General features: G+C 58.6%; 3 protein-coding genes across 7 annotated transcripts; 1 reads left to right on the top strand and 2 right to left on the bottom strand.

The window, feature by feature from the left end:
* Nucleotides 1–7: 7 nt before the first annotated feature.
* CELA1 (chymotrypsin like elastase 1) lies at nt 8–2856 on the bottom strand. 2 transcript variants are annotated; one of them, XM_009472434.2, is made up of 8 exons: nt 2399–2856; nt 2225–2307; nt 2023–2123; nt 1637–1762; nt 1416–1552; nt 985–1130; nt 747–896; nt 528–643 (listed from the first exon to the last, which is right to left on the bottom strand). In XM_009472434.2, exons 1-8 carry the CDS (start codon nt 2715–2717, stop codon nt 626–628), a joined length of 1080 nt encoding a protein of 359 aa, XP_009470709.2. In that variant the 5' UTR covers nt 2718–2856; the 3' UTR covers nt 528–625. The 2 variants fall into 2 exon arrangements, with proteins under 2 accessions (XP_087627712.1, XP_009470709.2); XM_087771586.1 differs by having other exon boundaries at nt 8–896.
* A 212-nt stretch (nt 2857–3068) lies between these two features.
* GALNT6 (polypeptide N-acetylgalactosaminyltransferase 6) lies at nt 3069–17268 on the bottom strand. Of its 3 annotated transcripts, none has more exons than XM_087771569.1 (11): nt 17123–17268; nt 10766–11359; nt 9743–9915; nt 8593–8742; nt 8268–8502; nt 6788–6905; nt 6480–6680; nt 5850–5981; nt 4955–5056; nt 4694–4846; nt 3069–4540 (listed from the first exon to the last, which is right to left on the bottom strand). In XM_087771569.1, the coding sequence occupies exons 2-11, from the start codon at nt 11251–11253 to the stop codon at nt 4427–4429; spliced, it is 1866 nt and encodes a 621-aa protein (XP_087627695.1). In that variant the 5' UTR covers nt 11254–11359; nt 17123–17268; the 3' UTR covers nt 3069–4426. The 3 variants fall into 3 exon arrangements, with proteins under 3 accessions (XP_087627695.1, XP_087627694.1, XP_087627696.1); XM_087771568.1 differs by lacking the exon at nt 17123–17268 and adding an exon at nt 14337–14390; XM_087771570.1 differs by lacking the exon at nt 17123–17268 and adding an exon at nt 14250–14313.
* Nucleotides 15530–21497, top strand: LOC148053991 (uncharacterized). Of its 2 annotated transcripts, none has more exons than XM_087771623.1 (4): nt 15530–15658; nt 18129–18251; nt 19242–19774; nt 20918–21497. In XM_087771623.1, the coding sequence occupies exons 2-4, from the start codon at nt 18134–18136 to the stop codon at nt 21080–21082; spliced, it is 816 nt and encodes a 271-aa protein (XP_087627749.1). In that variant the 5' UTR covers nt 15530–15658; nt 18129–18133; the 3' UTR covers nt 21083–21497. The 2 variants fall into 2 exon arrangements, with proteins under 2 accessions (XP_087627749.1, XP_087627748.1); XM_087771622.1 differs by lacking the exon at nt 15530–15658 and adding an exon at nt 16422–16472.
* Nucleotides 21498–25043: the final 3546 nt, after the last annotated feature.

The following is a 25043-nucleotide window of genomic DNA, read 5'->3' as shown; positions in this document are numbered from 1 at the left end:
CCTGCGCCCGCCTCTTCGTTCTTCCACAAGCCTCTGGGTTTGGGTTTAAATTTGGCTTTTGGTGCAATTTTGGTGCTGGGTTTTTATCCCCGTGGCAGGTGGGGTTGCGGCACAGTCAACTCCTCCAGGACGCAGGTGCGGGGCGAGGCAGTAACAGCCACCAAATCCAACATCTCTCATTGCAAAGAGGTTGTTTTTGGAAGAGAAATGGAGCTAGCGGCAGGGAAAAATCCCGACTGGATGCCCCTGGATCCCCCCCGCATCCCCAGGGAGCTGCATCACTGCCCACAGAAGGGATTTGCAGCATTTTCCCCTTTCCCGTTATCCCAAGGAATTTCTGGCTGCCCTGAGAGCGCGGGGCCGGTTGCTTTTCCGCCCAGCTCTTTCCTAAGGTGCGAGGAAGAGGAGGGACGCGGCTGAAGGGATGCTCTGGAATATGGGAGGGGAAAAGTCTGCTGAGGCTTGGAGGAGAAGGGCCCGCAGGGCAAAGCATCCACCAGGGCGCCGGAGAGAGGAACAGATTTTATTGACGCCGGCTCTGGGTTGTAAACCCCTCCGACCGAAACGCGGCGGAAGATGACGTCCATCCCCCAAGCCGGGGACGCGGCTCTTCTCCTGCCACCGCTCAGTTCTGGGCCATCACCTGGAAGAAGAAGAAAGGCAACGGTTGAGGCGAGCCCGTGCATTGGTGCAATGATAGCGCCAGGTCTCAGCCTCCGGCCGCCCGAGCCCTGCTGTCGCCTTACGCTCGTCATCCAGGAGATGTAGGCAGAGACGCGGGTGAAGACGGTGGGTTTGCGCTGGACGTTGCAGCCCAGACTGGAGACGAAGCTGGTGACGCCGTGGACCTGGTACTGCCCGTTCACCGCGCAGTTCAGGGGACCGCCCGAGTCACCCTGCCGGACCGAGGAACCCGTATGAGATGGGAGGAACAGGGATGGTGGTGGGATGGCGGGGGGGGAAAGCGGGATGCCAGGGCCGTACCTGGCAGCCGGAGTGTACGCCGTCGCCGCCGGCACAGACCATGGTGGGCTTGACGGTGGAGCCCCAGTAGGAGGAGCTGGAGCAGATCTGGTAGTCCACCACGGGCAGGGGCGCCTGCAGCAGGACGCTGGAGAGCTGCCCGTTGGCTGCGTGCAACCGAGCGCCGGTTAACGCCGCGCTGGCAAAGACCTGCAAGGCTTGTCGACCCCCCCACCAAAGCAGAGCCCGTAGCCACCGCTGAGACCCTTTTCCCGCATAAAATCCCCCCAAACCTTGGCATGACCCCGCCCAACATTGGGCATCTCCATGCCCGGAGTGAAGCCCTGGGTGATGCCTCCTGGGACTTCAAAGGGCTTAAAAATATCATTCAGCTCCCCACGTTTCCCACGTTTTTGGGGTGATTTAGGGCCGGGGCGACCGTCGGCACTCACTGCGGGTGAGACCCCAGCCCGTGATGTAGCAGGGATAGTTGTTGGGCAGGACGGACCCCTCCTGGGGCAGGACCGCCAGCTGCACGTACTGGTTCAGGGTGGCAGAGCTGGACAGGCGGATCAGGGCGATGTCGTAGCTGGCGAGAGGAGGGAGAGGATGTTGCAAGGTCCCCCCTGTTCCCAGGGACGCTGCCCCCAGTCCCCCTCCCCACGTGCGTTACCCCCCAGCGACGTTGTTGCTGTTCCAGTAGGGATGGATGATGATCTTGCTCACGCTGAAGACCTGCTCGTTGCCGTTGTTCGCGTAGAGGTTGTGCTCGCCGGCCACGACGCGGAAATTCATGTTACTGCCGGGAAGGCGAAAAACCACAGGATCAGGCCATAAATAATTATGATTATTTTAACCGTGAGCGGGTATGGAAAGGATCAGCGCAAGAAAAAGATGCTCCCAGAGAAGGTCCATGCAACCCCTTAACGGAGGACCAGCAGAGACCTTAAAGGACCGTTGCTCTCTGGGTTGGGGCAGCCAAAATTTCTCCTTGGGGAGGTTTTTGGTGGAAAAACGGCTTTTCCATGAGAGGAAGGGGGGGTCCCCGTGCCCGCTCACCGATCCACGCAATGGGCTGCTGTCATCACCCAGTTTCTCCGGATGAGGGACCCTCCGCAGGTGTGATGCCAGCTGCCACTGGAGTAATACTGGAGAGAGATCTGGGGAGGGGGGGATGCGAGACACGGGGGGGTCTCACCACATGGTCCCGGGGGGATGAGACGCCCACGGGATTTGCCGACCGACCCCGGGAAGGACCCACCTGGGAGGGCCAAGTGCCCACACGCGCCTCAGTCCCACCGACCACCCGTTGCACCCCATCGAGATCCTGCTCGGAGCAGCGCCCTGCGGGAGAGAGGACGGAGGCAGGGGGTGAATCGCAAGCGGGGGGTCGTTGGTAGCTGAGGAGGCCGAGGGCTTCCCGCGGAGGACGCACCGCAGAGGGCGAGGGCAGCGAGGAGCACGAGCTGCAGCATCATCCTGGACCACGGCGGCGATCGTCTGCGTCGGGGGCTGCGCCGCCGCCGGCTTTGAGAGGGATGGAGAAGGAGGGACGGGAAGAAACGCAGGTGACGCGGCCCTATCGAGCAGCCTTGGTCCCTTTTCCAAAACACACGGCCCTGAAGGCCAGGGCCGAAAAACCCTGGGTGCACCCCAAGTTTCCCTGGGCTTTGGACAGGCAGCACAAATCCCCGGGGCGACGATGCCCTGCCCTTGCCTCTCCCTCTTCGGCACGTCTCGGGCAACGGTGTCATGAGTTTCTCCCGCTCTCGAGCCCCACGGCTGCCCCAGCGACAGCTCTCACATCACGTTTATCCCCAGGATGCCTCCAAGAGTCTTATCCAATGCAAGAACGGTGCCCGCATCGCCCTCGGAATGGGGAAATCGAGGCAAACGCAGGGTAAGACCTTCACCCCCTCCAAAAACCCACCCAGCCCTGGAGCAGGGGCCGGACGCGACCTCCGGGGGGGGGGGGTAGTTTGAGGTTAAATGAAACACCAACATGGTTGTAATAAAAACCTGATTTCTGGCCAAAACGGTTTTACTTTTTCCCCCCTTGAAAATGAAATGGAGGCCGTTCTGGGGGGTGAACCTGCGGCATTGAGGTTTTCGCTCCGCTGACGGAGCAGCCCCTGGAAAACAGCATTTGTAACAGCAGCGATTATCGGTGCACGCAGTTAAAAAAAAAATAAGGAAAGAAAAAAAGCACCTGCTGCATTCCTGCTCTTATCTCTAAGGAAAACACGAGATTTCATGCGTAAAACAGTCTCCAAATAAGTGATTATTTGCTTTATCAGCACAGAAGGGGACATAGCGAGGGACAACAGTGAAGCCTCCATCCCGGCACAGGGACGAGACCCCAAATCCAAACCACGCCACGTGTGACACCTCATTGCAAAAGTGGCTTTAAACCCACTTTTGGGCTGCAAAAGGGAGTTTCCAGTGCAAGAAGATGGAGGGAAATTAAATCAGAGGAGGGGTGGGAGCTGGGAGGAAGCCGGAGCCGGGATGTCCGCAAAATAAATCATCTCTTTATTCGAGGTCGCGTATCCAAGGACAGGTTCTCCCACCCCACCCCACTTCCAGGAGGGGTTTTGCCCCCCACTATAAATGAAATGGCAACGAAAGTGGCAGCTACAGTAAAGAAAACCAGGGGAGGGAGATGATCTTCACCAGGCGCCGGCGAGAGCCTCCCCGGGAGGATGCCGCAGTGCGTTCCAGCTGTGCCATCCGGGGAAAAACCCTCCTCCAGCTCAGCACGAGGATGAGCAGAATCACACCCAGGAATCATCATCATATAATAATAATAATAATAATAATAATAATAATAAAAATAAAAAAATAATCCAGAGTTTCCCCCCCAAATCAAGCCTGATACCTAAGGCCCAACTTCTCCCATCCCGGCAGCAGCACCGCACGATGCCTGCAGCGCCGCGGCGGGCAAGGGCCGGATCCTGGCCGGATCTGAGAGCCTTCTCCCATCCCCTGGCAGCACCGGGGGGAATCCCTCGCCCGCCCAGGGCCACGCCAAACTGCGATCCACCCTCCCGCGGGACGAGCCGCGCGGCCGCTCGCCGTCCTCCTCCTCGCTGGAAGGAGTCTCCCACCCAGCTTTCACGTGCAGGGCGGCACGGCCGCGGTTTTAATGCCCGATCTGAATTTAAGAGTCTCTGGCTGGAGCCGGAGAGGGAAAGGATGAGCAGCAGCCGGGTACCAAAGAGCAGCCTCAGGCATCTCTGCCACCTCCAGGTTTTGGGCTCCATGGGGTACCGCCGGCCGAGCTCGGCTCTCCGGCCTTCCCACTCCAAAGGCACGGGACTGAGTTCAAGGCAACCGTGAAATGCAGCATATTAAAGGCTTTCGCTTCTTAAATTAAAAAAAGAAAAAGGCGAAGTTTGTTTGGATTCTGGTTTCCTGAGTGCGGTTGGGGATGGCCGGAGGCTCGGGCCGCTCTGCTCCCCACCTAGGTGAAGGACCAGAGCTGGTGGGGGTCCGCTGGGTCGCAGGGAACCATCGCCGGGTGCTTCCCTCGGGCCGTCAAGCACGTACCGGAGGCCAGGTTTTTAATCAGCCGGTCCTACCGAAAAATAAAAGACGGCACCAGCTCAGCGATGGTGGTGGGACGAAGAAAGGATGCGACCGAGGGGAAGCAGCAGAGAAGCATCATGATGGTGGGGATGATGCCACCATCCCCCTGGGCGATTCCCGGGATGGAGAGGCATCTCCTCACCTGCACCAGGTCCCACTGCTCGCTGGCTGGCACCCGGCCGGGCTTCCCTCGGTACTGGCAGTCACCCAGCTCGGCCAAGCCCGAGCCTGCCCGCAGGCAGAGCTCCTTCCCGATGTTGTGCCGCAGCTCCCACTGGCTCGTGTACTCAAAATACTGGGGGGCAAGACCAGAGAGGGGACGTCACGCTGCTGCGCCCCGAGAAAGTGGGGAAAAACAGGGGGGTGCAGGAGGGGGAAATGCCGGGGGTCAATGGGTGCTCACCTGGTTGCCCCCCATCCCGTGGCAGGGGTACATGATGAGCGGTTTCCCACCGTGGTTGTTCTCACCGACGTCCAGGCAGCTCTTGGTCCCCTCGTTTTTTATCTGCAGGGAGAGGGGAAAAAAAAAAAAGGGGGCAGGGGGTTGAGCTGGGCTCTGAGGTCCCAGGGCATGGACCCACCTGGGGTTGGGGCTTTGCAGGGCACTTAATTATTGCTGTACAAACACGAGCCCAACACTAGGCACCGTGTCTGGGTCCCTCGTCCTTTCCAGGATGCGAGGAACGCCCACACCAACGCCTCCGTCCCACCGAGTCAAAGGTGAGAGCTGCCTGCGACAAGGCTTTTTGGGAATTAAAAGGTGAATTAAAACCCGGACGGGAGCCGGTGCCTGGCCCTCGCCGCATCCAACGGCCGCTTTCACATGGCCCCGGTCGAGGAGGGTCGGACTCAGACCCCAACACCCGGCTCAGAGGAAAGGGGCCTTTTTTGGCAGCGCCAGCCTCGGGGATGGAGACGGTGCTCCACACCCTGCCCAGCCCCAGCTCCATTTTTCAGGTCCACCCTGTGCATGCCCACGCCGGCAAGGTGCTCCTCGTGGAAGCTTTCAGCTCTTCCTCCCGATTTAACCCAACGCCACGTCCCCGCGGGTCCCCCACCCCGTAACGCGCCCCAAACCAGCTCTGCCGGATTCCAGCTCTTTTGCTGTCAGCCAGAGCCCGAACCTGCCCTGCCAGCCGGTGACGGACGTGGTGACAGATGCGGCTGCACCAAAACCCTCCAGCACCCCGGTTTACATGCAAAACCCCCAAACCCAACCTTTTGGGGACTTCACTGCTGGGGCTATTTCTAGCCAAGAACTGAGGCCGGCGGGACGATCCAGGCACCCCCGTACTTACCGCTCCGTAAAAAGTTGGAGTCAGGTCGGGGACGAACATCTCCGGGTAGACGGTCTGGAGGTACCAGGTGAAGTTCTTGCAGTGGAGCTGCTCCCTCAGCTTGCGCCGGTCTGTAATGTCACCATACGTCTTCTATCAACAAAGTCACGTGAGAAAATTAAACTAACCTCCGAGCAAGGAAAAAACAAAAAACAAAAAAACCCCTCCCGAGCCGGGGCTCAGAGCTGAGGGGTCCTCTCGGCTTTGTCATCGTCCATCATGGCGTGCCGAGGACTGGGACCAGTGGTGGGGTCTCGCAGGACATCCCCCGTCCCTGGCAGGTACCCTCAGGTGCTGGCCGCTCACCGAGGGGGCTGGGCCGTTTTGGCATCACAGCGCAACTTTTTGGTGTTGTAAAAAAAAAAAAAAAAAAAAAATTTAAAAAAAACCCCCAAACCTGATGTTTTTCTGCTAGAAAACATTACGGCCAAATAGAAAAATTAAAAAATAGCTTTTTGGCTACATCTTTCCACCTGCATTTGCTTTCCCACCTCCAGGCTGAGCCCACCTCCTCCCTCTGCTCAGGCTTGAGCTCCCAGCAGGATCCACACCCCCCCGGGAGAACTCGAAGCCCGCCGGCGTGGCCGGTACCTCTCTGGCCATCTGCGCAGCTTGCTGGTTCCTCCTGTAGAAGATCTCCTTGTAGTCGTCCATCCAGACCTCGGCCAGGCGGACCTGGTTCCTGGAGATGACCTGGGTGCCCTTGGGGAAGGTGTGGGGGCTCTTGGAGCGGAAGACGTGACCCACGACGGAGCAAGGGATGATCTCGACTTGACCTCCGCACTGCCAGACCTACGGGGAGGCGAGGCCTGAGACGTGGAGGGTCCAACCCCTCCGTGCCCCCCGACAAGGAGCATCCCTGAAAACGCCCGTTGAAGATGGCATCGCCCCATCCTTACCCTGAAGGACATCTCCACGTTCTCACCCCCCCAGATCTCCATCTGATCGTCATAGGAGCCGATGTGCTCAAAGTAGGACCTGGAGATGGCAAAGAGGCCACCGGCGAAGGTCGGGGACCTACGGGGGAGGGAGAAGTGGGGCAAAATAAGGTTAAAATAAAAATAGAAAAGCAGAAGTTGGAGTTTTGGAGACGTCATGGCCCCCGCGGTGGGTGTGAGGGCTTTGCAGCTGTGTCCCCGCGCGTCCCTGCCCCATCCAGCTGTGCCCCAGATGCGGTGGCTTTGGCGGAGGGGCCGGACCCGGCTGCCAGGAGGGGACGGAGGTGGCGGTGGCAGCGTGACACCGAGGGGCCTCGCCGCCAGCTCTTGCCTCAAAGCGAAAGGGGGATATTGTTACCGAAAACCTATCGCCAAAAAGAAGGGGGGAGATTAGAGCTCAGCGGCCGGCGCCCCATTCACTCCTCCGGCTTCTCTAATCTTTTCCATCTGATCTTTAGAAGAGGCTGGAACAGAAACTTGCTTTTATTCAGGAAAAATAAAATAAAAAAAAAAAAAAAAAAAGGATTCGCTGAGCTGCTGCGTTCCTGCCGAGCGGAGATGAGACGCTGCCGGGAGCCAAACTGCCGGCTCGCGGTAAAAGGGACCTTTATTGGGACGGGGACGTCTCCCGGGTGACCTCTGCACAAAGCCAGCCCTGCCGCCGGCCGGGGGACGGGATGCGGATGGGGCCAGGCAGGGTGTCTGGTGTCTCCCGGTGGGAGCACCCGGCTTATCGTGGGGCACCGACGGAGAAGTGCAGCAGGAAAACCCATTCAGGGTTTCTCTGCATGAAAAGAAGGGGGTAAAAATCGGGGTTTTGGTGCAGTCCGATCCACAAGTGACATATTCTTGCTGGTGTGCCAGTGCAGGTGCCTACGCTGTGCCCAGGTAGCTGGGTACCCAGGAGCGAGAAGATCCACGACAGCCATGAAGCCCTGAACGAGAGACTTTGCAGGAGCAGCGAGATGGCTGGGGGCAGTTCACGGGTGTTTTTGCAAAAAGTCCTTTATGGCTCCACATTCGCCAGACCCCAGGGGAGGTTTCTCCTCTGCCAGCCCCACGGCTCTGACCGCGCCTGAGCATCCTCTCCCGGGCACAAACCACCCGAGATCCCCCAAGCCAAGCATCCCACGGGGGAAGCTCCACTGGGAAGGGACAGCATCGCCTGCCCAGAGGCATCAAAACCAACAGGGAAAACCCCAATTTGTTGGAAAAAGGAACAAAAACAACTGGAGGAAGGGGCGGTTTCCTGGCAGAGGGCACCCAGCTCTTTCCCACCCCAGGGTGTCCCTCCCTAAGCACCCCGCAGCAGCCACGCGCGCTCAGCCGGTTCATTTTGCAGCCTTCGGGTCCAGACGCGGCGTTCCCAGGGCTCATCCAACCTTTGCTACCATCACACCGGCTCCGAAGTGGATAAAAATCCCCCTCTGCCATGGCTTACTTGATGGGGAAGGTCTCATCCTTCCTCCGCTGCCTCTCCCGGACCGGCACGGCCTCCCAGCCGAAAGTCAGGCTCCAGTCGAAGTTGCCGCGGCTGTGCTGTTTGCCGCTCTGGACCGGCTTGGAGAACTCGAAGGTGTTGAGATCGATGGTGGCGATGTCGGGGCTTACGACGGCCGTGGGCTCTTCGGCGATGCGGGATAAGAGGGGCTCCAGCCAGCCGTGAAAACACTCGCCTGGGACACGGGGAAGGGTTGGCCGTTGAAGGGAGACAACTTCACCCCCCGCGGCTCCCTGGGGACGCCCGGGAGGTGGTGGCTACTCACAGTGGGCATCCAGGAAGGTCAGGACCTCCCCGCTGGCCACACTGGCCCCCAGCAGCCGTGCCGTGATCAGGCCTTTCCTCTCCTCCTGCCGCACAACTCGCACGATCTGGAGCTGCTCCACGTAGCGATCCAGCTCGTCCTTCAGGTAGTCTGGGCGGGGGAAAAGAGCAACCGGCTCCGTCGGAGCGGGGAGATGCCAGTCCCTGCATCCCACCCTGCTGCCCCCATCCCAGCCCCGCGCAGGAGCTCCCACTCAGACCCCGCACCCGGGTTCGGAGCTGGGGACACATGGAGCCCAAAATCCCAAAGTGGTTTTGGCTGAAGGAAGTGGGTTTTGCAAAGGAGCCGGCCACCCGTCCCGTCTAATCCCCCACCAAAGAGGGATTAGAGGAACGACGGGGTGAGAAAGTCTCACGCCCTGCGGCTAAAGGGCCACCGGGACCGAGCAGACGAGCTGTCACCGAGGGAAGGGACAGCAGACAAGGTGTCACCCAGGGAAACTGGGATTTCTCTCCTTCCTTGGCAGATGCAGCCAAGCCAAAAGCTGGGAACGGCCAAGCGAGAGCCGGGACATCCAGAGACCCATCCTGGGAAGGGACCCTAAGTCTTACGAGCGTCCGACCCACGTCCCCACCGCAGCGGGAGCCAAGCTCACAGGCAATAAACCCTGCACCGCCCCGAGCTTTCTGCTCCTTGGGAGCACGTGGAGACGCCGTGGGCAGAAAGGGAGCGTTTATCTCTGGGGTGAGGGCAAAGTCCGCTCCTCTCCAGCGCCCCGACGCTGAACCGCATCGTTAATTTGCTCTGGGTGTAGCTAATGAGGATTGCAGCCTGGCAGGCAAGCCGGCTGGCAGATGAGGTGCTTGCAGGGAGGAACGCCCAGGTTTTCTCCGGGGCTGGGTTAACAGCGGTGCCGGAAAAGGGAAAAACCCCGACGGCGCTCCCGGGTGGATGTGAAACAACGTGGAAGAGCTGTCGGATGCATCCCGGGCTGCTCGGAGACCGCTTCTCCTCCGAGTGGCTCAGAACCACTGCTCCCGGGGATGGAAGGATGCCCGGCATCCCCCTGCATCCCACTGGCTCCCGCGTCCCGCCACGGCTCCTGTGTCCTGCCAACGGCTCCCGCGTCCCGCCACGGGCTCCCACCCACCGTCCGTGCTGGCATCGTCCACCAAGATGATCTCCTTCAGCAGGAGGGCCGGGGAGGTGTGCAGGACGCTGTACACCGTCCGCAGCAGCGTCGACCAAGCTTCGTTATGGAAGACGATGACGACGCTGGTGGTGGGCAGGGGAGGGCACCGCTTGAATTTCTGGTCGATACACCTCCGAGAGAGAAAAGCAGTGGTCTAAGCAAGATGGGGGGACACGACGGAAACAAAACACCCCTCATCCCCCCCCAAACCCCACGGCAGGAGAGCGGCTCCCAGCCCCGGCGGCTCTCAGCTCATTGCCGCTTTGATTTCAATTGATTTCTACCTCTCCCCCCGCCGCCGGCCGAGTGAATCACATTCCTGCCGCCCGCCCGGCCCCGGTGTCCCCCCCATTGTCACCGCTACACCTGCTAAGCACGGATAATCGCCTGCCGGTGCGGGGGGGGCCGGTTTCCATGCCGGGGCTGGGTTTCTACCTCCTATTCAAGCCTTTTTTTCCACCCCAAAATCCCCCCCATGCCTTCCTGAGCCCACCCTCCCCGTCCCCGAGCAGGCAGGGCTTGGGGGGGCCGTGCTTTAATCCGGCAGCCCGTGGCCGGAGGGCAGGCGAGGAAATCTCTCCAGTTTATGCCGCTTCCTTTGCCCCCCCACCCCAGCGGGGTCTGAGGCTGTTCCACTCGGCTAAGAAAAGAAAAAGTCCGATTACTGGAGCCGGCTGAAATAAAAGAGGGAGGGAAGGGAAGGGGGGGGAGATGCTGGAGCCACCCGGCCGCGAGCAGGTACGCGGAGACAAAAAGAGCCGCTGCTGGCTTTTGCCCATTGCGGTTAAAAACCAACCCCAAGGGGACAAAAATTAGTGAAAAAAATAATAAGAGATATATGTATTTTTTCAGCCCTGCCTCTGTTTGATGCCCTGCCAATGCTCGGTGACATCCCGACCCCAATCTGCTTTTATTTCCCCTTAAATTTCCCCATCGAGGGAGCGAGCGGACCCGCGGGGCCCTTTGGGCGATGGCTCTTACTCCGGCGGGCGGCTGTCAGGTCCCAGCGCTCGCTGGAGGGAGATGCGGTCGCTGGCGAAGGCGTTGAAGCAATGCTTCTCGTAACCTCGCTCCTTCTCCTTCGTCTCCTCCGGTGTCCATCGATCCTTCTTGAAGGCTTTGCCATCGGCTCCGGGGCTGGCGGGGTCTTGGGGGGGTCTCTCCATCAGTGGCCGAAGCTCCGCCGCCGTGTAGACGCCGGGCAGGCATGAGCGAGCGTCGGGCAGCGGTTCCTCCTGCCGAACCGGAGCGCCGATCTGCAGCTTCGGCATCGAGTCTCGGATGTTGTTGACCGCCCCCAGCATCAGGTCGAGGACTTGGTCCTTCCCCTGGACGATGTTCTTCAACCAGGGTTCCTCGCTCGGGTCCTTGTTCCCCACGTCCTTCTGCAGGATGAAGAGGAAGATGACGAAGACGGCGCCCGCCAAAGCCACCTTCAAGGGGCTGTAGCGTCTCCGGAAGAGCCTCATTTTTTTTTTCCCGGGTGGTTTCTGGAGGGTCCCGCCTGCGGCGATGGGCGTTTCAGGGACGGGGGGTCTCAGGGTGCTTCATGATGACCGGCTCTGCTCCACTAACCTGGGGAGAAGGAGAAACACCCGCACGTTAATTCACAGACAGGATGCATTTCGGGTGCATCCCCTTGATATTAATATAACATTAATGAGATATTAATACAAAGTTCATTCCCTGCTCCGGAGCAAGCGAGACCCCTGCAATCCTCTCCCCCGCAGCCCATAAATCCACACTGAAAATAAAACACCAGGAAAAAGCGGCGTTCGAAAGATTCTGCAGGACGCGCTGGATCCGGCCACCGCAAGCGTGGGACGTCCCCAGCAGCTTCTCCTGCGACCGAGCCAGCGGCTGCAGCATCCCCGCCGCAACCTCCCCGTGCACGCCGAGAGCGGCGTAACGAAGCTAAAATAAAGCCGCAAAATTTGCCAAAATATTTTTGGCTGCGTGGAAAACGCCTTTCCCCAAGTATTTTTCCTGCCTGCAGCGTTGCTGGGAAGGAAAACAGGCGCAAGACCCCACGGTGCTTTGGTTTCGGCTGAACTGGAGCGGCAGATTCGGTGTTCGGTGCCCTGCCCAGTGCGGCGGCCCCGAGAGCTCAGCACCAGCTGCAAAGCCTCCGCCAGGACCCGGCGAAAGCACCGTGACCAGTCGAGCTTTCCCACCGCGAGCAAACCTCCCGCGGCTGCTCTTTGTGAGCCGCTGCCGCCGGAGCATGGACAAGCTCCGCGGGAGCCATTCACCGGCATCTCCTCCTCCTCCTCCTCCTCCACTTCGGGGTCCCCCCCGCCTCCTTTATTTCTTTTTTCCTTTTCTTTTTATTGCCTTGGAAATGGTGCGGCCCCAGAGCGGAGAAGGGCACCTGCCAGCAACTTCAAGGGCGAGGAAGCTTTGGCTCGTAAAGGAGGAGGGACGAGGCGGTCCCCGGGGTCACCGCTTTCAGCGCCGCGGGGATCAAAGCCGGCGGCCGGACCACGCTTCACTGCCAAGGGCGCCCGTCCGCGAGTCATGGCGGGACCGGGCGGCACCGACCCCATGGAGGGGGGAAAAAAAAAAAGCAGAATTAAGGAAAATAAAAAAAATCCACCTCAATTTCTGCTCGTATCTGAGGAAAGATGCTCCCACCCCACTTGCGGCCCTGAGCCCCGATGCTTTCGTCGCACGGTGCAAGCTGCTGCCGTGCAAGGAGGCGAGTGGCGAAGAGCAACGCGTTTTGGGGAGGAAAACCCCGATTCCACTATCTCCATATCTCTCCGAGAGCCTCCTTCCTGCCACGTTGCTGCGACCAAGTTAATGAAGCGCGCTCGTTAGCTGTGCGATGCTAACGAACCCCGGGGCGGCACTCGGGCACACGGGAGAGGACACGGGTTTGTGCACGACAGCCGCTGCAGCTCCAGAGGGGGCTCCAACCCCAATCCCTTCCCAAAAAGGGCCCAAACCCCCCAAAATCCCCCCCAAAAAAGCGCCGGGGTGGATTTTGCAACGCGCTGCGGCGCGAGCTCCTGGCGCGCTTGTGCTCTCCGCTCCCAGCCCCGCAAACCCGCAGGCTGATGCTGCTCCGTCTCATCCCGAAAATCCCACGTTGGGCTGGGGCTCGCCCTGCACCCAGGAAAACCAAGGCCAAAATTATCCAGTGGAGCCCATCGGGTTCGGAAAAGGGGAAAAAAGGCTTTTGGTGGGAATTTGGTGGCAGGCGGAACATCCTCCGTGGCACCGGAGGGAGGAATCGCAGGGAGAGGCGGCAATCGAGAGACGCTCCCCTGGCAGAGGGGGACAAAAAAAAAAAAAGAGGAAAATAAATAAAATAAAAGCAAATCAACACCTACACGATGCCGTGAGCAAACAGGGCGGCCACGGTCAACGTGGCCGCGTGCTCCACGTGGCAGCGAGCCGGCGGCCACGATTGCAACGGCGGAAGCGGCCGGGATTGCAAAAAGCCAACAGCGGGATGCAGGGTACAATCCTGCACCACCCTGCACCCCCGGCGCTGGCCGGGACGGGGGAAAAGGCGGTTTCGTTACCAGCAGTGCCAAAAAACGCTCGGCGCAGCTGGTGAGATTTGGCTCCTCGGCGCAGCTGCGGCTTTAGGAGCTGGTAATGCCGGGGGTGCGAGGGGAAGGTGGGTGCTGCTCGGCACGAAGCAGGGGGTCCCACGGGGCTCCCGCCGTCGAGCTGCTGGCCTCGCCCCGGTTGGGGTGAGCCCGGGGAGTCCCGGACCCGCTCCCGGTGCTGGGGGGCCGGGACCCCCGGAGAGGGGCTGGGTGGCAGCTCTGCCCCGCCGGGGACGGGTGCTGGGGTGTCCCATGGGGGGAAAAGGGGGCCGGATCCTGTTCACCGCGGTGCACGGAGCCACGCAGCCCCGGGGACCCGCTGGGCTGCCGCGGGGGGCTCCGTCCAGGGACCCCCTTCCCTGGGGGGGCTCCATCCCGGGAGCCCAGACCCTTCCCTCGGGGGGGGGGGCTCCGCACCGGGACCCCCCGGCTCCCCTTTACGCCGGGGGACTCCATCCGTGGACCCCCGGCTCCTTCCCCAAGGGGGCTCTGCATCGGCACCCCCGGGCTGGGCTCTGCACCGGGACCCCCCGGTTTCCCCTTCCCCTGGGGGGGGGGCTCCGCACCGGGACCCGCCGGCTCCTTCCCCGAGGGGGGTCCGCATCGGCACCCCCGGACCGGGCTCCGCACCGGGACCCCCCCGGCTCCCCCTTGCCCGGCGGGGGGGCTCCGCACCGGCACCCCCCCGGCTCCCCCTTTCCCAGGCCGGACTCCGCACCGGGACCCTCCGGGTCCCTTTCCCCCGGGAAGGGATGAGACTCTGCACCGGTGACCCTCCCCACCCCCCTTCCCCCAAGAGGAGCGCTCCGCACCGGGACCCCCCCGGACCCCCTTCCCCCGGGAGGGGGGCGCTGCGTACCGGCCACCCCTTCCCCGGGCGGGGGGGCTCCGGACCGGTCCCTTACCCCAGTTCGCACGGGCGCGCCCGGTGCCACGGCTCTGCAGCGGGACCGGCACCGCGACCGGAGCCCCCCCCGCCCCCTCGCGCTCACCCGGTTCCGCGGCGGCGCGCGCGGCCGCAGGTGCCGTCCCGGCGGGGCGCGGCGGGGCGGGGCGGGGCTGGCGCGCGGGAGGGGCGGGGCGGGGCGGGGAGGGGCGGGGCCACCGCCGCCACCTGCCACCGCCCCGGGGTACAGGTGCACGGGGCGGTGCCGCCGCGGTCCTAGCGCCGCCCGTCGGGACCCGCGCCGGCCTTCCCCGGGGGCGACGGCGGCCTGACAGCGGGGTACCGGCGGGGACAGGGGACTGTCGGGGCCGTATGGGCTGGGGACGGGGGGTGCCGTGAGTGGCAGGGGCCGATAGGGGCCATAGGGGCCTGGCACCGGGGGCACAGGGGGTGACAGGGGCCTACAGGGGCTACAGGGGCCTGGCACTGGGGGTGCTGGGAGCCTCAGGGGCCTATAGAGGCCATAGGGGCTACAAGGGCCTGGCACTGGGAGTGCTGGAAGCCACAGGGGCCTATAGAGGCCATAGGGGCTAGAGGGGTCTGGTACTGGGGGTGCTGGGAGCCTCAGGGGCCTATAGAGGCCATAAGGGCAATGAGGGCCTGGCACTGGAGGTGGTGGGAGCCATAGGAGCCTATAGAGGCCATAGGGGCTACAAGGGCCTGGCACTGGGAGTGCTGGGAGCCTCAGGGGCCTATAGAGGCCATAGGGGCATGACCCCAGGTGTGCTGGGGACCAGTAAAGGCCTGGCACTGGGGGTGCTGCCAGGAGCTATAGGTCCTATCCCGCCCAACCGCTGGGTGGCGGGGAGAGAGGCACTGACACGGTGCAAACGCCCTTCCTACCCACGCTCGTCCCTTGCTTCGTGCCACGTTTGTTGTTACTATTCTTATTTATTAATTATTCCGCGGGCGCTGCGGAGCCTCCCGAGCTTCCCAGCTCGGGGGCAGCGGTTCACCGCAGCTGGGCGTTTATTTACTGTCAGTTTTACCAGGATGCAATAATCACTGGTAATAGTTTTTGGGAGCACACCAGTTGCTATAAATAGACTATCAACCCAGGAACTTGCTAATTATTCCTATCCCTCTGTGTCATCCCTTAGCAGTCTGTATCTTCCCAGCGACCTGCTGATGGCACCAGCTCGCTGCTCTCCACCGGGACCCCAAGCCCGCGCTTGGGGACGGGGCCGTGATCCCCCCTCCAGCGTGCGAGGAGGCGGCAGCCCCAATGGCGAGCCCCCCGCTCCGAGCGCCCTGTTTCCCGCCTCCTCAAGACCTGTGTTTAACACTAGATGGTGGTATCTCCATGAAGCTTCGGCCTGAGGATCAGCAGCTGTTAGTCACAGCACAAAAACTCCCCGGAAAAGCCAGGTGAGATATTGGTGGTGTGAAAGAGCCACTCAAAACCCCTTCAGGGACGACGTGACAGGTACGAGCCCTTCGGCAGGGGATTTCTACGCTTGCAAGGAAGGGGATGAGCAGCCCCCAAACCCCCCGTGCACCCCAGGAGAGGCTGCGGTTGAGATGCGCGGGAGGGCGACGGGGAAAACCCCAGCGGCTTCTCCAGGATCGCAGACGGACGAGCCCTGGGCAGGTTTTAATCACCCAGCTGAGGATTTTGCCTTGGCTCCTGCGCTGTACGGAGGATTTGGGGGATTTGACCTGAGGCAGAGTGAGTATTAATTTGGATTATCAGGATATTAGCTTGAATATTAGCTGCCTTATAGGGGATAAGTTGGGCAGGGCTCCCAGGCACCGCAGCCACATAAATATCCAGCAGCTGCATAAATACCCAGCAGCAGCCACCACGTTAAAGCACTAACGAGTCGCTAGAGAAAGGTGGGGGAAACTGAGTCACAGAAAAGGCACATGCCTCCTCACCCAGTGCGGCGCAGAGAGGAGCCAACACTCACCCGCCATGAGGCCACCTGTGGCCTTCATAATCGTCTCCTGTGCTTTTCAGAGCTAAATTTAAACCCTGGGTTTGCACAGCGGTTGCCTGTAATTCACTGCCGCTTTGTTTCCTGCCTCGCCACCGTGCAGAGGTTTCGCTCTTAGCACAAAAACTGAAGGGGAAATTCCCTACCCCAAAGTTGCTGCTGCTGAACTTTTTTCAGCTGCGACTTGCCGAGCCTGATGTTGCGCCGCGGCCGCCCGGCCGGGGGAAGGAGGGTCCCCCGCCAGAGTAAGTGCGCTTCTGCGGAAAATGGAGCTTTTTTGGCTTCACGGGGTCCACGCCGGGCTGTGTCGCGCGGGGGACGGGGTGGGGATGGGCTTTTCGATGCGTTAAACGAGCCCCGTTCCCCGGCACCGAGGGAGAACGCGGCTGAAGGCAGGTCCTGCCCCTCCGAGTCGCTCGGTGAACGCTGAGCATCTGATTTCCCCAGGATTTTTGTGTTCTCGGATTGCTTCCTTTAATTGCAATTTGTGAAATGCTTTTCAGGTTGCGCAGGAGATTAAAATCTCCTGGTGCCCCGTCCTCCTAGCGTCACAAAAGTAATTTGGGGGAAATAAAGCAGCAGTTAACTACTGAAAAAAACAGCAGGGATCGTACAAAATCAATACAGGCTTGCTTGGGAATGACAGCTCCAAATCACACCCTTCTTAATAATTAATTGGCATAGTTATATATAACTCTCAGGCAAAATATATCCTCTTAATCTTTAATTTGATATGTTAGCTGTGGAGCTAGCTGCTTTGGAGGGTGCAAAATACTTATCCTTGGTTTTTAAGAATCAACGGGACCCAAACAGCCAAAAATACGATGCAGTTACCATCACAGCTTGTTTGTGGTGTGAGAAGCGCGGAAATACCTGCCCTGGAAGCAAACCTTACCATTTTGTCTGCAGTTTTCCTTGCGCCGGGTGCGTCTCCTTCGCGCCGGTCGGGATTTCTGCTCTTCGCCCCTACCGGGGAATCCACATTGCCCCAAGCGTCAGAGGAGGCTCCATCAAACCGATCAGCTGAGCCCCTAATTTCAGAGCCGGAGCTTAAATTTGTAGCGCTGAGCCGCAGCGAACCTGGAAAATATGACAGGAAGCAAAGCCCATTTGCATATTTATGCTAATCGAGATTACCCGAATCTTTCAAATTAAAACGTACTTTGCAGATGGCTTACAGATTTGTACCGAGCTTTGGTTTTATTTATTATCTTTCAGACTGGTAATAATTGGTGCAATATGGTAAAACGGGAAAGTCTAATCCACAATACAGCTGTTAAAGCAAGGAGAAATGTGTTGAAAACAATGCAGAGGGATTTTTCTTCGTAGTAACAATATTTGGTTAACACATACCGTGTGGGTATGAGCTAGATTTTCATTTGCGGGGTATTTTTGAGAGCAGAAGGGGCAGCTAAGGGCTGAGCATCTCAAGAAAGGGGAATTGTGCCTCCCTGCTTCGCCCCGTTCGGGTTTGTGGATGGGAGTTTGTTTGCTCTCACAGCACTGCACAAAAAATTAAATCCCTTGGTGCTAAGCGAATGGGAAATGCAACTTTTTCCAGGTAGATTTTTCAATAAATGGGACTTTTTGGTTGTTTGGAGCTGAGCTCGTGGCAGCTGCGGGCCGAGGGGTGGAAAAGCCCAGCTTGGCCGTTCAGTTATCCCCTGACTTGGACAGAATCACTTCCCTTTTCAGTTTTTTTCTGTGTAAATTTTAAGAGAACTGGGAGTGCTGCTTTTTTTTGCAGTCCGGTGTGCATGAGCACGTGGGATCTCCGGGGATCCTGCAGCATGCCCGAGCCCGGTCCTCCCCATCCACCAGCTCAGGGTAACCTCGACGGCTCCTTGCTGCCTTTGGCTAACGCCCAGCCGGTCATTTCCTCTTGCTTTTCTCCTGATCAGGCACGATGGAGATGGAAGAAACATTCCTCCAGCTCTGTGAGGAGGTCGCCAGGCTGCAGGATCTGTGCGTCAAGCAGGGCAAGCTCCTCCAGAAGCTGACCGCCAGGAAGGGACCCGTCCTCGGTAAGCAGCGGGGCCGGGGAGGGTGCACTGAAATTGCAGATCCGGGCTGACAAGTGCAATTTGAACCTTTGTCCTGATGCTGGCAAGAAGTTTGCTGCAGAAAGTGAAGCTGGTTGAAGGCAGAAACGTGCTCTGCAACCCGTGCTGGCTGTCGTGGCTTTTTGGCTTCGCCTTCGCCATCAAACGCGGAGTAACGTGTGCGTGTGTCTGCTTAGAGTCATGTTAAAACCGCCGCAGGCGTGCCACTGCTTATTCACACCTCTTGCCCCTGAGGAGAGGGGGAAGGAGCGTGGGGCAGATGGTACCCATTGCCTCGAGCGGTTTTGGGAAGCAGGGGTGGCGGTGGAGCCTCTGCAGCCTGAAAACCGCCCGGGGAAATGTTCTTGCCCTCCCCAGCAGCCTGCCTGGTTTTCCAAGAGATCTCCCTCCCGCTCCCCCGGCCGTGGTCTATGCGCTCATCTGCCCCCCCCAAGCAGTCACGTCACTCCTGCAGGGTTTTGCACGTTGTTCCTGACCGTAAAGGGTGTTTTCTGTGGTCAGGAGGGATCTGCTCGGGCAAACATCTGCCATGTGCTGTGAAACCAGCAGCCTTGTGTGCTCCCCACCCCTGTGCTCGCCTCCTTTCCCTGCAGCTCCACCGTTTGTCTGTCCTTCCTGGGGCTGGCGCGCAAATAAACATTTCCAAACGTCTCCAAACCAAAGCGACTGCTGGGATCAGCCCGGCTTTTGGGGACGCAGCGATATCTCAGCGTCTCCTAAGGTAGCCAATACTCCCCCGACGCTCAGCCCTCTCTGGGTGTCCTCGGATGCTCTTTCTTCGCTGCTCCAACCTCGTATTTAATCGAGCGATGGGGACAGGCGAGCTTTGCCAGCCAGGAGGTAGCGCCCAGTTGTTTTGCAAGCGCAAAAGGAGAATGAGGCAATGGGAAGGCAAACACAAATGCCCTTAAAGTCCCAGGAATGACTGCTCTGGCTTGCTTTCTTTCAAAGATATCCCCGTGTCGCTGCCGATCCAGTGCACGGAGGATATGGTCACGGAGGAAGGGGGAAGGCCACCGGACAGCCACCAGAAAGGCTCAGAGGCCCCGCCATCCGCTGCCTCCAACCCGGAGGGCTCTGCTCATCCCCTGGCGCAGCCACACGCGGCCGATGCGCTGCCCGGCTTCGACGGCAAGTACCCGCCAAGCGCTGCGAACGGCAGCGTCTTCGGTGGTGGAACTGGAGGAGCGGCTCTTGCCGTAGCTTTGGGCAGCAACAAGGCAGAGAGGAGCGAGAAGGTGGATGTAGAGATGTGGCTGAAAACCTGTAGGATGCTTCCTACCGTGAAAGCCCCTAAAGAAGAAGTGAGAGCTTGCTGCAGCCCGCAGGAGTTGGCGGCACCAAACCCGGTTCTTGGGGACTCCTTCCTGACTCTTCTGGACCTCTATGAAGCCCCAGAAACCCTTCGGAGGGAAGATGCTCCCAGCGAAAATGCTCTGCCTGCTGAGGCGAAAGTGCCGGTAGAGATCCGAGGACCCGTGCAGGTAAATTGTGAGGCTGATGGGGATTTTTGTCTGTGACTTTTGCGTGCTCTTCCCAGCCTAATGGCATCTGCCAGTCTTCAGCATCCTCTCCATCGGCCCTGCTGTAACACATGGGAAGCTGTGGCAGAGTGGAGGTTTAGGGTTCTGTCCTGAAAAAGTCTCCAGGCACCAGATTCTCCGGTTCCCAGGGGAATTAGGTACATAAAAGCCCCTGGGACCTGGCTGCCAGGCAGCACCTGATGCACTTCGGGAGAAGTCCCTCCTGTGATCCTTTCTGAGGCTTTGAGGAACCCTTGGAGCCGTCGATTCAGTCTTGGGCCGGGGCGGGGGGGGGGGGGGAAACTGTGTCGACCTCCTTTGGATCTGCAAATTAAATGAGCTCTTAAATATTTCCTTTATTCTCTCTTGATTTATACGCCCCCAAAAGGATGATTTCTAAGGACATCCTAAACTCTGGCCCCTCAGTCCTCCTGGTGAGCCTTTGCAACCTGTGTTACGGGTGGGCCCCAGCCCTGGACTTACCGGCGAGGGTCCTTCTAATGCCAAGCCCTTTTCCTTTCATTCCTTCTTCCAAAGGAGGCCCTTAAAAATTATTTCACGACTGCCGTGGCTACATATTCATGGGGAAAGCTATTGATTTTCAGCCTGGGGTATATTTAGAAGCTAGTTTCTTTTTAAGAAGAAGGAGAAGAAAGAAAGAAGTGGAAGCGGTGTCTGTCTGGTAAAACCCTAATGTGCCTTATCAGCACTTAAACGATAATGGCACAAAAAGGAAATTACAAATGCGCTCTAGCTTGCTTCTTACAAAAGCACTTTTCTCATGGGCTGGCTTGGACAGCAATTGTAGCTGCTGAGGGAGGAGCGATGGGTGATGGGGGATGCTCAGGTGCCATACGGAGGCAGGATCCTCTGGTGGATTTTGGCCAGGACGGAGCAAGGGGGGACTCAAAGTCTCCCAGACGCCAGCCCGGGGGAGCAGCCCTTAGCCCAGCCTTTCTGCTGGCACAAAACCGCGGTCGCTGCTCTTGGAGGCTGCGCTTCGGCGTGGCAGACCCCAGGATGGAGGCTGGACGCAGCTGGGGGCTTGAAAAGAGGCTGCCTCTGCTGTTCCCACTGACCGCTTTTCCCCTTCGCTCCTCGCAGACGTCCTGGACGCCGGGCTGGATGCTGGAGGACAGTACGCTGGGGCAAGGCGCCGTCCTGGCCTCCCAGGATGCTCAGGCTTGTGACATTTGCCAGGAGATTTTCCCATCGGACACGGCGGGCCAAGCAGACTATTTAAAGCACGTCTTAGCTCATATGAAGTAGGACTCGCCTTCGCGATCAGAAACCCGCATATTTGCACCTTGACCAACGTGATGGGCTCTGGACCTTCGTGAGATCCTGCCGCTGGCTTTGGCTGGGGCCAGCTCGGGTGGCAGTCCCCTTCCGTGTAATCCGATGTGCTCCCAGGCGTGGTCCCTGATGTACTCCTTGCTTGATGGGCCGGTTGAGGGCTCTGGGTGTGTTTTGGCTTGTTGAGCTTTGGGGATATCAAAGCAGCTTCTGTCCTGGGGTCCGGACTTGTGCGGGGCTGAGCTGTAACTCAGTGGGAAATGGAAATTTTTCAAAATTCACCTTTAACTGAGTGGAAATGAATTTTCCATAAATAGATAGGGATGTTTGAAAAGTCACCTTGGCTTTTTCCAAGAACATGAAAGGCTGGGTGAGAGAATCGCGAGGTTTTCACGGTCACTAAACCTGAATTTGCCTTTTGAGAGAGGCTCGGCGGCACGATGATGGGGCCGGATCGTGCCTTCCAAGTGTGGTCCCGGGAAGGGCGTAACCGAGAGCTCTTCTCACCCCTATTAAAACCTCATCAGCTCCAGCTCAGTGACTTCTGGGAGTTTAATTGATCCCTCCGCAGGTGGGAAGAGGCTTATCCGCACCCATCGGCATGGGGTCAGCTCTCCCGGCTCAGGCCCCGCTGTGTTTAGAGAGCAGCGGAGCAGAAAGGGGCTCCTCCGACGCAGGGATGTGACCGTCCCCCGTGTTATTGTCCTCTCTTTCTGTTTCGGCTCTTGGGGAAACCGTCTTTTGAAGGAAGGGCTCTGGGAGGCGGTGGGGGAGTGGGACTGGGGGATGCGGAGGGTGCAGCTTCTGGTCCTGCGGCTGGGTCTTTCCCAGAGCCTGGGTGAACCTCGCTGGGCTGTGGTTGGCCCTCAGGCAAGGTTTTGATCTTGCCCTGAATAATAGGAGCAAGTAATTGCACGTGAGGGTGGCATCCATGCGACCGGAATTAAGATTATATTCTCTCATTAACAGCACCTAGGTTATATAGCGCTCTCCATCGGTGGCTGTCCGTGTGTTTTGCAAAGGAATTCACCTGCAGAGGTGGGGAAACTGAGGCACGAAGCATGAATTAGCTCCAAATCCTCATATAGGCCTTTTTTTTTGGAAAAAACTCATCTCAGGCTTTTATGTTTTGCAAGTTGCTTCTGAAATGGATTTGGCATCCCGTGCTTGAGGCAACTCGCATTGAAATCGATAGCCAGATTCTCCTTGACTTCCACGGATCAGGACTAATTGCGATCTCCAGCTCCAACATCTCACCTTCAGCAACAGGGATCATAGTCATGAGTCCAGTCTCTTCCCAGAAACGGAGCCACATTTATGAATTTGCTGTGACTGCGGCAGAGCTGATGACAAACATCTGCGTGTCCCGAGGATCTCGTCCTTTCAGACAAGACGTGCACGGGGCAGGGCGCCAGGTTGGCAGCCCCGTGGTCCTGGCTAACCCGGGCTTCGCAGGAGGCGAAGCCCTTTCTCCGAGAACCATTTTCCAAGACAAATCCTACAACTTCTTTCTTTAGAGCCGCAGCTTTGAGCTTGGTTTCTCTGTTCGCGTGGATATCGGAGCTGCTTTCTGCCCTGGGCAGAATCAGGACCTTTATTTCACTGAAGGTCAAAGTGGGTTTTCTCAACGTCGTGGTGCAACTTTCCCACTAGCATCTCCTGCTCCAAGTTTCCTCCTGTGACTCCTCAAATTAATCAGGCAGTGGGATGATTTTATAGTGTTTTGTGCTCTTCTGTAAGGCCTGGAAGAAAATATCGTTTCCCAGCGTGCTGAGTTACTGGAAGCGCCAGATCAGAAAGCGAGCCGGAGCAAGATAAAACATAAATTTATTTGGTGTAAAATTGTAACAGCCATCCAGAATTTGCCAGAAGGAAGAAAACCAGCCCGGTTCTTCTTGCTTTGAGAGCACGTCCGGTAAATTTAATTTAAAAATCGCAAGCACAGATGGCTTTTCTCAAGACTCAAAGCAACCGTGGCGCAGCGCTGGTTTCCACCAGCGGCCGTGCCCAGGCAGCTGCGCTGGATGAGGCACCGCATCGCCCCAAACGACGTAGAAAATCACACACTTGGGGCCACCCGTGAGGACATTTTGGCCTGATGCTCCATCCCCGGTGACTCGGGACGGTCGAGCGGTTGAAGTTCAACAAACTTAACTTCGCTGCTTGGCCTTTCTCGATGCGCTTCGTTATATTTTTAGCTGTCGCCTTGTACGGTGCAATTAGTCACCCCCTTCCCAGCCAGATGGTCCACAATGACACAGGAGCTTCTTTTTTTAACCCGGCGCTTTCCATTGGCGTGCACGGGCCTCTGCTTCCTAAATAACCTTAAGTATAGGGTGCTTGTCTTAGCTGCGGAGCGTGGGTGGCATGTTATTGTTTTTGCCCAGGTTCGGCTCACCGGTGGGTGTCATTTCGGAAAAGGCAGGAGCTGGGTGAGGGCAGTTTCCCGTAAGGAGAGATTGGAAAATCGAGACTGGATTAAACCTGCTTTAATTCTCGCTGCTGGGCATACCCGTCGGGCAAACAGGGGAACATGTGCCTCCTCCCTCGCCTCTTGTTTTCAAACCAAGGCTTGAAAAAGCTGGAGCCGGCAATGACGCTCCTAGTGAAAACCAAGGCAGCAAAAATGCAGCTGAAAACCAGATTTGGGTGGAAAAGGTTCAGTTGTTGAGTTTTCTACTTAAGGAGCCTGGGATGTGGCGAGGGAGAAGGGGCCGCCCGGGAGCTGGGGGGAGCGTGGGTGCCCTCGCAACGCGCGCACCCATGCACACGCGTGTGCGCACGTGCACGCACGCAACTTCTGTGCACCAAACCACGTACGAACGGCCCCAAACTCCACTATCAGACTCTTTTGGGGCCGCGTTTTCAGAGGAGCCAAAAGAAACGGGGATCCCACGGGGCAGGAGGGGGAGATTTAATCCCTCTCATGGGAGAGTGGTGAAAAATTTAAATTTTCTGCAGCAAGAACAATATTTCTCGAAGGAAAAACTCTGACTCCTGCGGTTGTCCCCAATCTCTCGATCGTTTGGGAATTGTCATCAGAACGAAGGGAAAGGGGGATCATCTCCCCCCCGGCTGCGGCAGGAACCCATCTGTGCCACCAGGAAGGATGGGAAATCGCTAATGGCTCTGTTAATTAATAACTGACCCTCTCTTTTCATCTCTCATTAACGGAAGAGAAATGTTTCTTGATCCCGTTGCGCTTGGACCTGAGCTCGAGGAGGCCGAAGCCAGAAGATGGTGCAGAGGATGTACGTTTTCAAGCAATTCAATAATTTTCAAGTCTTGTTTTTAGAAGAGTTTTAGCTGACAGCGGTGTCTTGGGCCGGTGGTTTTGGGAGGGGATTTTACGTTTCATTTAAGATTTTTTGCCAAAGGCCTTTCTCGGGGAGGAACGGGCAACTGGGGCCAGTGCTGCAGGGGGGCGAGCCTTGCTGCTGGTCCCCTGAGTGAGGGATTGAAGGGATTTTTGAGCCCAGTTTCTCTTGAAAATATTAAACGCTTTTGGGGTTGTAGAGGACGCAAAATTGGAGCGGCCGAGCCCGTCCAGAGCCCTCCACCGCTCAGGGCACGGCGGCGTTGCAAGCGTTGTTTGCCAAGGCTTTTGTGAAATGTGTGTCGGAGGGGGAAGCGTCCATTCCCCCCATTTCTGACCCGTTCCCGCCGGGGCAGTGGGATCTTTGGAGGGGCAAAGAGCCGGGTTTGGCCGGAGCTGGGCCGGGGGGGCGGGGGGGGAGCCCTGGCTGCAGCTTGTGGGGGGTGGGGTGGGTGGGAGGGTGCTGGAGGAGGCCAGGAGGGGTGCGGAAGGGAGCTGGGGGGGAGCTGGGGGTGATGCTGGGGGGGTCTGGGGGGATGCTGGGGGGAGCTGAGGTGATGCTGGGGGGAGGTGGGGGGATGCTGGAGGGGAATAAGGGGCGGTTGCTGGAGGGGGATC

The sequence above is a fragment of the Nipponia nippon genome, unplaced genomic scaffold, assembly GCF_047370975.1.
Source record: "Nipponia nippon isolate SJK-2023a ecotype South Korea unplaced genomic scaffold, ASM4737097v1 scaffold_35, whole genome shotgun sequence".
Classification (NCBI taxonomy): Eukaryota; Metazoa; Chordata; class Aves; order Pelecaniformes; family Threskiornithidae; genus Nipponia; species Nipponia nippon.
This window is presented reverse-complemented; position numbering and strand designations above follow the sequence as displayed.

Coding starts and splice junctions, on each gene's coding strand:
- CELA1 (XM_087771586.1), bottom strand. CDS start 2,717: ATGACACCGTTGCCCGAGACGTGCCGAAGAGGGAGAGGCAAGGGCAGG. Junction 2,308..2,398: donor CGCTGCCCTCGCCCTCTGCG/GTGCGTCCTCCG, acceptor TCTCTCCCGCAG/GGCGCTGCTCCGAGCAGGAT. Junction 897..984: donor GCGTACACTCCGGCTGCCAG/GTACGGCCCTGG, acceptor TCGGTCCGGCAG/GGTGACTCGGGCGGTCCCCT.
- LOC148053991 (XM_087771622.1), top strand. CDS start 16,424: ATGTTGCGCCGCGGCCGCCCGGCCGGGGGAAGGAGGGTCCCCCGCCAG. Junction 16,473..18,128: donor AAGGAGGGTCCCCCGCCAGA/GTAAGTGCGCTT, acceptor TCTCCTGATCAG/GCACGATGGAGATGGAAGAA. Junction 18,252..19,241: donor CAGGAAGGGACCCGTCCTCG/GTAAGCAGCGGG, acceptor TTTCTTTCAAAG/ATATCCCCGTGTCGCTGCCG.
- GALNT6 (XM_087771569.1), bottom strand. CDS start 11,253: ATGAGGCTCTTCCGGAGACGCTACAGCCCCTTGAAGGTGGCTTTGGCG. Junction 6,906..8,267: donor GATGAGACCTTCCCCATCAA/GTAAGCCATGGC, acceptor CCTCCCCCGTAG/GTCCCCGACCTTCGCCGGTG. Junction 5,982..6,479: donor CTGCGCAGATGGCCAGAGAG/GTACCGGCCACG, acceptor CTTTGTTGATAG/AAGACGTATGGTGACATTAC.